This window comes from Pangasianodon hypophthalmus, chromosome 28 (assembly GCF_027358585.1).
Source record: "Pangasianodon hypophthalmus isolate fPanHyp1 chromosome 28, fPanHyp1.pri, whole genome shotgun sequence".
NCBI classification, from domain to species: domain Eukaryota; kingdom Metazoa; phylum Chordata; class Actinopteri; order Siluriformes; family Pangasiidae; genus Pangasianodon; species Pangasianodon hypophthalmus.
Window position 1 is genome coordinate 15,876,279 of NC_069737.1, and position 10,470 is coordinate 15,886,748.

Below are 10,470 nucleotides of genomic sequence, written 5' to 3' on the forward strand. Positions count from 1 at the left end.
GAGAGAGATAATAATACTAAAACCTCTTTCCCGTTTATTTTTATTTTAGTTTGCACGTGGAGGTGGAACTTTACGCACCTCTACACTCTGAAAATTGTTCCTCAAAGGTTCTTTAGATGGTTCATGGTTCTAGCCTTTCAAAGGGGTGCTGCTTTAAATCTTATGTCAAAGAGAACTCTATTGTAGGGTTCTACACAGAACTTCTGATAAAACACCCCATTAGGGTTCTCCATTTATCAAAATAGATTTTTAAACACCATATTAGGGTTCTTCACTCTGCACTACACTCTCAAAAATGGGTTCTTCAAAGGTTCTTTGGATGGTTAATGGTTTTATCCTTTCAAAGGGGTTCTTCTTTAACCCCTGGAGAGAACTCCTCTGCTGTAGGGTTCCACAGAGAACCCTTAAGGTTTCTACTGAGGGATAAATCAAAGAATAATATAAGGTGAAGATTAAAGAAGAGTCTATAAAAGACCTTTAAACATTCCAAGGACCATTGAGGAGGAACCATTTTAAAGCAGTTCTACTGGAAATCTTTTCATTTAGAAGAGAACCCTCTGTTGTAGGGTTCCACCAAAGACCAAACCAATTAATAAGGAGTTCTCAACTTCTCAAACATCTGACAAAAGAATCCATTAGGGTTCTCCATTTACCAAAATGAATTTTGTTAAAATCCCAGTTAAATCCAAGGTTCCTGAAGGCACTTTAAAAGGGGTTCTTCAAAGGTTCTTTGGATGGTTAATGGTTCTTGCCTTTCAAAGGGGTGCTACTTTAAACTTCTGTCAAAGAGAACTCTATTGTAGGGTTCTACACAGAACTTCTGATAAAACAACCCATTAGGGTTCTCCATTTATCAAAATAGATGTTTTAAATCCATATTAGGGTTCTTCTAAAAATTATTTGTTTTAGGAACCTTTGCAATAAGGTTCCTGAAGGCACTTCTAAGAGAAACCAGACCTCTTTTCACCACTCTTAAAACAGTTCCTCAAAGGTTCTTAGGGGTTTGTTTCAAAGGTTAATGGTTCTAGTCTTTCAAAGGGGTTCTACTTTAAACCCTTAGTCAAAGAGAACCCCTCTGTTGTAAGGTTCCACATAGAACCATTAAGGTTTCTCTAGAGGGATGAAGAAAAACCAAAACAATAGATGGTGATGTTTAAAGTAGAAACAACTGACCATCCAAAGAACCCTTGAGGAACTCTTTTAAATAAGTTCTACTTTAAACCTTTTTGTGAACATTGAAGCTTTAAAAAAATTATTAAATATGAGCTTTAAAAAATTATTAAAGTTCCAAACTTTAGGGGTTCTGCTATAAACCTTATCTAAAAGAGAAACAGAAACAGGAAACAAAAATCACACTTTTATAGAAATAAAAGACTATTTGTAAGGGTTCATGACATAATTAATGGTTCTTATCGTTCTCATAAGGTTCTACTCAGAACTCTTTAGAAGAACCTTTAGAAGAACCTTTAGAACTAAGGAACTAAGGAAAGGGTGCTAAATAAAACCTTTTTTCACAGAGTGCGTTTAGAGAAACACTTCGGTGTAAATAGACATGATAAAGAGAACATGTGCAGGTTTGAAAGGAAAACAAGACAGATGTGTTGCACATCTGTGCATCAGCCCCCCAAACCCCCCCCCCCCCCCCCCCCCCCATCACCCCTCCTCTCGCCCCGCCCCCTCAGCCCCTCACCTCTCACAGCTCTTTGGTCTAATTTGCCCTTTGAATAAGAGAATCAAAGAGTCGAGAGAATCACTTCAAAGTGAATCAGTGTTGTTTCTGAGTCATTAAGAGCGAAACAGAGAAAAGAAAGAAGACACACAAACTCCTGAGTCTCTGATCCAGGCTCGGAAAATTCCCCAACACGAGCAGATAACAACATGTTCAGGACTTAGATATGAAAGTCTGCAGTTCTTACTTAAACACTCAGGTATTACAGCCTTTACATCTCAAATATATAATAATCATTTTATTAAATTAAATTAAATTAACCTTTATGTGCTAATATATAAATATTACTCTTATTAATCCTAGATATAAGATCACACTCACACACACACACACACACACACACATATATACGGTTCTATACAGAGTTCTATATATTATTCAAATATTTAATATTTTTATATTATCATGTAATGATTAGTTTTTTTATTTAGTCTATATGTTAATGAATATTTAATCTTTATGGAATCTATTATATTTCTAATACTTGAATGAACACTTTGCAATTTTTGAAAAATGTTCTATAAATAAAGTTTATTGTTTGCATATAATATAATATAATATAATATAACGATATTAATATTATTATTATTATTATATTATTAATAGTTAAGTAGAGATATGACAGATATGAATATGCATTAAAGCTATATTGTCATATGCAAATTCTTGTCATAGCATGCTTATAGCTATTATATAGTATAGCTAAAAGTATGAAATGTGACGTCATACCATGCTTATATATAGCTGTAGTATAAAATATGAAGAGACTAGTCACTATATGTTTATATATCAGTGTAAGTATGAAATGTGACGTCATATCCTGCTTATATATAGCTATAGTCTGAAATATGTAGTCACTGTATGTTTATATATAGCTATAAGTATGAGATGTGACGTCATAGCATGCTTATATATAGCTATAGTCCGAAATAAGTAGAGACTAGTCACTGTATGTTTATAAGTAGTTATAAGTAAGAAATGTGACGTCATAACATGCTTATATATAGTTACAGTATAAAATATGAAGAGACTAGTCACCGTATGTTTATATATCAGTGTAAGTATGAGACGTGACGTCATAGCATGCGTATATATAGTTTAGTTATAGTATACAATATGAAGAGACTAGTCACTATATGTTTATATATAGCTATAAGTATGAGATGTGACGTCATAGCATGCGTATATATAGCTATAGTATACAATATGAAGAAACTAGTCACTGAATGTTTATATATCAGTGTAAGTATGAGATGTGACGTCATAGCATGCGTATATATAGCTATACGTGTGGAGTATGACGTCACTGGTCACTGTATGTTCATATAAGAAGTATTAAGCAGACTGTAATGCACGCGCCTAAAGGCCCGGCTGCGCGCACGAGCTCGTTTCTCTTTCGCTCATATGCATTTATGAATCTGCCTCAAACCAAAATCGATGCAGAACAATAAAAGAAACTCCGGGACGAAGCGGATCGATGGAGTTAAAAAGTCCGAGCGAAAAAAAGCGCGTGACGTGAATCGTTCTCCGGGGGTCAAAGCGCCTTAAACGGAGGGCACGCGCCGGGGGTGATTTTGCATAATTGTTCATCACGGGGTAAAAAGGGGCACAAACAGGGGCAGAACAGATGCGACTTCTGAATTATACAACCATAATGTCTTTACGAGGCTAGTCAAGCGTGTGATTTTTATTATCTATCTATCTATCTATCTATCTATCTATCTGTTTATTTATTTATTGCACGTGATTATATATACCTGACCTGCATAGAGGGATCACACACTCACACACACACACACACACACACACATGAGTGCACGTGATTGCTCTGGAGTTTCATAATATCACAAAAGCATAAAATAGATCTGATGTCTTGTAGAAATTAAACTCTGAATTTCCATCATTTGTTTTATTTAAACGCATATAACGCATTTTAAGGTTATATGTTTATGTTATAGGTTTTTTTTTTTGTTAGTTTTGCCAGATTATATTTCCTTATTATTATCTATAAAGCTGAAGTTTTTCACAGAACGTGTTATTTGTGAGATCCGTCAGCATTTCGACACGTTTCTGGGGACCGCTCATGTCTCCGAGTGCTTATATAACGCAAGATTTTACCAAAAATAATATCGTAAAACTTGAAGTTACAGCTTTACGTCTGACTGTTACAAAGCGCTGACACTGGAGACTCCTTCCATAAACGTTACATAAATGTCTCTCTAGTTTTTAAATCTGTTTATTATTAGCGTCCACTGTACGAGTTCCTGTGAATGAGCTGTTACTATAGCAACCATAACGTATTAGAACGAGTGCATTAATATAAACCTGTGATTTGTTGTTATAGAGAATTAATCAACACCTGACGACCAATCAGAATCCAGGATTCAGAGGCGTTCTGTATAAGATGGCGTCGCTACATCAGCTGTACGGTTGCTCTGTATCGCTCCTGAGTAGGAGTAACAGCTGTACGAAAGATTTGCTTTTTGATTGGAGATTAGATTAAGATTGGCCACGCCCCTTTCGCTGTGTTTAGCGTCTAATACAAACTTCAGAATAGTAACAGAAAACAGATTTTACGGTTTTGTCTCTCATCTGAGTTTACTCGCAGAGTCAAACAGTAACGTTTAAACAAGAGAATCTCGTTGAATCTTAAACATCTTGCTACTGGTTCATATAAGAAAAGTTTATTTACAGTGAGTTAATTATAATAAACAAACAAACAAACAAACAAACAAATAAATAAACAAATGGTGGAAGGTTACTAGTCTAGCTAACCAGACTGCTAATGTTTATAGCTCGCATATACATTATGTACGAAATAAAACACTCTGTGTGTGGTGCTGTTTCAGGAAAATAATCAATGACGTGCTGTGTGATGAAGCAGAGTCCACTCTGAAGCTGATTAGTTTCCTCTAACAGCACCACACACAGAGTGTTTTAGTCCTCGTGTATGGCAACGGTTTGAATGTTTAACGTCTAACAGTACAGATGATTATTATTATTATAATGTTCATATGGAACACATTGTTATTCTTTACATTATACATGAGTGAAGGCTTGTAATGCTGATGCTAATGACCGACAGAAATGTGCTCGTTTCACACATATTAAATCCCGCTTTTATTCCAGAGGATAAAAAAGTCCAGGCTTTTGAACAACTCCGAGTGATAACAATATTTATTAAACACTGGAATGGTGTTTTTATCTTACTGCTGTTTACTTTTAATGGCCCTGAGTCACTTAACATCGATCAAAGAGACAAATAAACAAAGCTAACATCATCTGACTAGCCTATAGCCTACAGCGCTAGCTAGAACTAGCTGCTTAGCATGTTTATGTTTACGTATTTGTCAAGGATCATAAAATTTTTTTATATATATATAATATTAATTTTTAGAGAAATAATATAAGATGAGAAAATGAATCTTGGGAATTTATTCAGACTGTTAACACATCTGTGAACAAAATCAACAAAATCACTTGTAAAGTTATTAGCTAATTAGCCTAACCTGTGTTCATCAAAAATGCATATAAATAACATTTAAAAAATTACATTATAGCCTATTTATCTGTTATAACATCCATATGATTGTCATTTTAATCTAATATTTATATATTTGATACATTTTTAATATCAATAAAAGAGAGAACTTGCTAAATGCTAACATTCGCTGATTTTTTTTTATACATAAATATAAATTTATATGCAAGAATCCTTTACTGTAATTTTTTTAGACTATAATTCGTATGTTATGTCTTTGATGGACACAAAAAAAAAAAGACAACAATCTTTGAAATGTCCGAAATTACTCTCAGTGTATGCTCTGATAAAAATGCTAAAAATCTTTCTCTGTGGCTTTTGTTTTTTTTTTTATTATTATTTTATTATTTTATTTATTGAAATGTATTGTTGCTGTTGTTCTGTACTTGTTGATACAATTTCATATAAATTGTTTTTGGCATTAAATAAATAAATAAATAATGCTAACATTGAGTGACTAGCCTACTACTAGCATGTTTGCTAGCGCTAGCTAGTTAGCTAGCATGCTGTCACAGCACACAGCTTCCATGTTTAAGGTCTTATAATTGAAATGAAGCCCGGTGTCACGTGACATGGTGTCGGTTCCGTCACTGAGCCAGCTGTCACAGCGCTCAGAGTCAGACACGGGCTGCGTCCTAAACGCGTGCAGTAGTGCACTAGTTAGGGTGTGAGAGCTTGTTGTTATTATTATTATTGTTATTATTATTATAGGATGGAGTGTGTAGGGCGTAGGGAGCGAGCTGGAGTCCGGATCAGAGTTCTGATTCAGCTCGGTGGTATGAAGTAAAACCGGGAGCTGTGTTTAAATTTCACACCCTGAGCAGTGCACGTGAAGAGGGCAAACACCGGGAGGGGATTTGGGACGGAGCCGGTAGTCGGTATACACACACACACACACACACACACACACACAGAGCGCGCGGTGCTGCCGGTGAAAGATGGCGGCGTTGCGCAGGATGGTGTCGGTGCTGGTGAGCAGGTCGGCGGCTCGGTTCGGGGCCAGAGCGCGCGTGAGGCAGAGCGCCGGGGCGGCGGTGGGAATCGGGCTCGCGGCCGGTGGAGCGGCGGTGCTGTACCTCAGCTACCGGGGAGCGCGCGCCGGAGTGCGCAACAACGCGCCCGTGCTCGCGGAGGAGCCGGTAAGGAGCGCTCGCGCTACCATAATAATAATAATAATAATAATAATAATGATAATAACAGCACCAGTCGTTTAATAAAATACAAAATGTCCGCTGTGGGGTTCTATACAGAACACAGAGCGCACGCGACACATCAGATTAATATCATTCAATTAGGAATCAATTAAATTTTTAAAAAGGAATTAAAAAAAAAAAAAGGTGGTGAAACAGCGCGTGAGTGTAACGACGCGGGACTGTCCTGCAGGAGATATGATATACACACACACACACACACACACACACACACACACACACACACAGGCTCAGGGTAATACAGCACTAGTGAGTAACATCACACCACCCTGATGCTGATTATTTTCCTGTAACTGCAGTCCAGCAATCAGCCAACGATTACAATGCTTTATTTATTAAAGAACCACACGTCATAGTTTTTATCCGTTTCTTGTTACATTTAAAGTTCTGTGAAACGAGTTCGTCACTGTTCTCGCGTACATTATAGCAGCTATAAACAGTCGTTCCCTCACCAGCCTCTCTCTTCTTTCGCAGCTTTTAGTTACAGAGAAATCGCAAAAAAATAATATCGTAAAACTTAAAGTTACAGCTTTACCTCTGACTGTTACAAAGCGCTGACACTGGAGACTCCTTCCATAAACGTTACATAAATGTCTCTCTAGTTTTTAAATCTGTTTATTATTAGCGTCCACTGTACGAGTTCCTGTGAATGAGCTGTTACTATAGCAACCATAACGTATTAGAGCTAGAAGCATTAATATAAACCTGTGATTTGTTGTTATAGAGAATTAATCAACACCTGACGACCAATCAGAATCCAGGATTCAGAGGCGTTCTGTATAAGATGGCGTCGCTACATCAGCTGTACGGTTGCTCTGTATCGCTCCTGAGTAGGAGTAACAGCTGTACGAAAGATTTGCTTTTTGATTGGAGATTAGTTTAAGATTGGCCACGCCCCTTTCGCTGTGTTTAGCGTCTAATACAAACTTCCAACAGTGACGTTTAAACAAGTGTCCTCTGGAAAAAGAGACCAAGGGCACGACGAGACAAAAACGAAACGTAATCTCAGGCCTCGTGTTAGCTCTAGTGACGTCACGTCGTCTAGGCACTTCGTCAAAGCGGGCAAATAAACACGTGCGAGCTGTAACTGTACCTGATTCTGATTGGTCAGCAAATCACATGCTCTTTTTTATACATTATGGTTTCTATAGCAACAGCTCATTCACGGGGACTTGTACAGCAGACGCTAATCATTAACAGATTTTTAAATAATCTTTTTTTTGAAGTAAGGAGTCTCCAGTGTCAGAGGTAACATCTGTTGTAAAATTATTACAAATAATTACATTACCGCTACATTACAAATGTAATTATAAACGGATAAAAAGTATGACGTGTCACTTTTTTTTTAATATAATCATTAGCAAATTGCTGTGTTAGAAGAGGAATAACAGGCTCAGGGAGGTGCTGTTATCGGAAAATAATCAACGTTAGGGTGGTAACCTTGCCTCATTGTGTGTTTTATTCCCTAACGACTTGTTATTGCCTCCCCGTTAGTGTCGTCTTGCCCTCCCGTTACCCCTGAGACACGCCCCCAGGTGTGAGCGCAGGGTTTTCCTCGTTTTGCGAATGCAGCTATTTTTGGTTTGTTTAGAAACGCAGGAGGAGGTGTGAGGAATATTTCTGGACAGACGAGTTCTGAATGCTTTCCACATTTGTAATATTTGAGTGTGTGTGTGTGTGTGTTGTTCGTATACACACCCTGCACGCTGACGTATGAAAGTAAAACTAAAACACCTGAATGAGAGTTGTACGTTTCGAGGTGTGGCCATGTGTCAGTGATGAAGAGATCAGAAGACGTGACGAGTTAGCGCTAACGATACTGAAATAAATATTTTCAAACACCATCATCCATCAGTACGTTAATAACGATCAGTAATACACCGAACACTGTCACGTTCCCGCTTAAAGGTTCTGCGGAGAACCCTACAGCGTGGCTGATCCAAGGCTATTAACGCATCATTATCCAAAGAACCCTTTTTATAAGAACATAATAAAAACCTGAGAGTTAAATGTTAAACTCCTGACAGGTTCTAGGTACTAAGAAGTAAATATAAGCAATAATTTGGAGTTTATGGCGCAGGATTAAATTAATATTTTTTTTTTAAAGAAAGGGTTCTTCAGGGGTTCTTTGGATAGTTAAGGGTCCTGAGTGTCTTAAATTTGGTGCTACTTGGAACCTATTATTTTTTCAATATTGTTATTTGAAAAAAAGAGAAAATTGTTTTTATTTTTGTAATTAATTTAATTACTGTAAACTAAATTATTATGAAAGATATTTTAAATTATTTAATAATTATACATACAGCTAAACACACACATTGAATACAGTGATATTGAGTACGTGGTTCTGATACCGTGGACGTATCATATCGTATCATATGGTTCTGACCCTGTGTGTGTGTGTGTGTGTGTGACCCGCCTCTTGCCCCTCCCCCCAGCAGAACCGGCAGTTGAACCTGGAGGACGGAGACGTGTACATGTCGTCCCATGAGCACCGCTTCCGACTCTTCAGCTCGCTGGAGTACGAGGGTCAGCTGTACATGACGCCTCAGAACTTCATCGAGTCAGTGACCATGAGCGAGCCGAGGAGTGAGTACACACACACACACACACACTCACACACACACACACTCACACACACACACACACCTGTCTCACTGTCAGCCTTTCAAAGTCTCACAAGTCCTTTTAATTTTAGGATTTTCTGTGTGTGTGTGTGTGTGTGTGTGTGTGTGTGTGTGCGACTAATGATCAGACCTTACTTCACACGCTGTGTAATTTATTTATTTATTTATTTGTTTGTTTGTTTGTTTGTTTGTTTGTTCGTTTGTTTATTCCACTTTATTAATTTATATATTTACATTATATACTAGATTTTAAATATTATTTAATTTTTTAAAAATGAAAAATATAAAAATATTTTAAATATATCATTTAATAGTTTATAAAAACATTTAAAATGTGTTTACAATCCCATACATTTGATTTTTATTCCATCTTTTCTTTATTCTTTATTTTATTTGCCCTTTTTTCCACTTTACATAGTTACTTACGAGTTTAGATTTTATTTTTTTTTTTTTGAGAAGTTAACTATTTAAAAACGTTTTACAGTTCATTTAAAAAATATATAAACAGGTTTTTATTAGGTTAAAAATTCAAACATTTATTAAAAAAAGAAAAATATAGTAAAATAATAAGTAAAATAAAAGTAAAATTACTTTTTAAATAATTTAATAATACTTTTATTTATTATTTTTATACTTTAATAGTTTACAATATTATATTATAGAAAATATAATACTTCAATTATTTCATAAATATTCAAATTCAACAGATTAGGTTTATTATCATTATTATTATTATTATTATTATTATTACTATTATTACTATTTCATTTCCTGATATTTACATCTAGATTTGTTAAGTGACTTAAAACATGGCATCTTTTGTTTGAACTCACCAGTAAGTGATCGAAAGTATTGGAACATGTTAGCACTGCACAATATATCGAAATTATCGAAATATTGTGATATGAATATCACTCAAAAGAACATGAAACATGTACGTTGGTTATGTCATTTTCAGTTTTTAAATGTATAAACATATATATAAATACAATTTAAATTGATTTTACACACTTATAGCATTATCGTTTCTAATATATCGCATATCGCATTATTTAACAAGTTATCTCATATCGCATTTTTCTTCAATATCGTGCAGCCCTAGAACATGTGAGTGACAGGTGTGTCTTGCTGCCCAGGTGTGTCCTATTAGATTGTTAGATTGACTGTTTAAACATTTAATAGCTCTGAAAGTCTGAGCCCTGGGTTTCGCCTGTGAAGACTGCAGTAGTTGTTAAAAAGGATAAACCAACATGAAGACCAGAGAGCTGTCTATGGGAGAAAAGCAAGCTATTCTGAAGAATGCAACAGTTTGGTGATGTCACTGGGTCAACGACTTGATGCAGTTATTGCAAGCAAAGGATA

At 36.0% G+C, this 10,470-nt stretch overlaps 1 protein-coding gene across 5 annotated transcripts in view; it reads left to right on the top strand.

Moving 5' to 3' along the window:
- The first annotated feature begins 5,896 nt into the window (after positions 1-5,896).
- Positions 5,897-10,470, top strand: part of micu3a (mitochondrial calcium uptake family, member 3a) — a 30,568-nt gene continuing 25,994 nt past the window's right edge. For 2 of the 5 annotated variants that reach the window (XM_026947702.3, XM_053231105.1), the window contains exons 1-2: positions 5,898-6,409; positions 8,920-9,070. In XM_026947702.3, coding sequence (XP_026803503.1) covers positions 6,209-6,409; positions 8,920-9,070 — 352 coding nt within the window. In that variant the 5' untranslated portion in view covers positions 5,898-6,208. Of the gene's footprint in view, positions 6,410-8,919; positions 9,071-10,470 lie in introns of all 5 variants that reach the window. The other 3 variants (XM_053231104.1, XM_053231103.1, XM_026947703.3) reach the window with 3 other exon arrangements.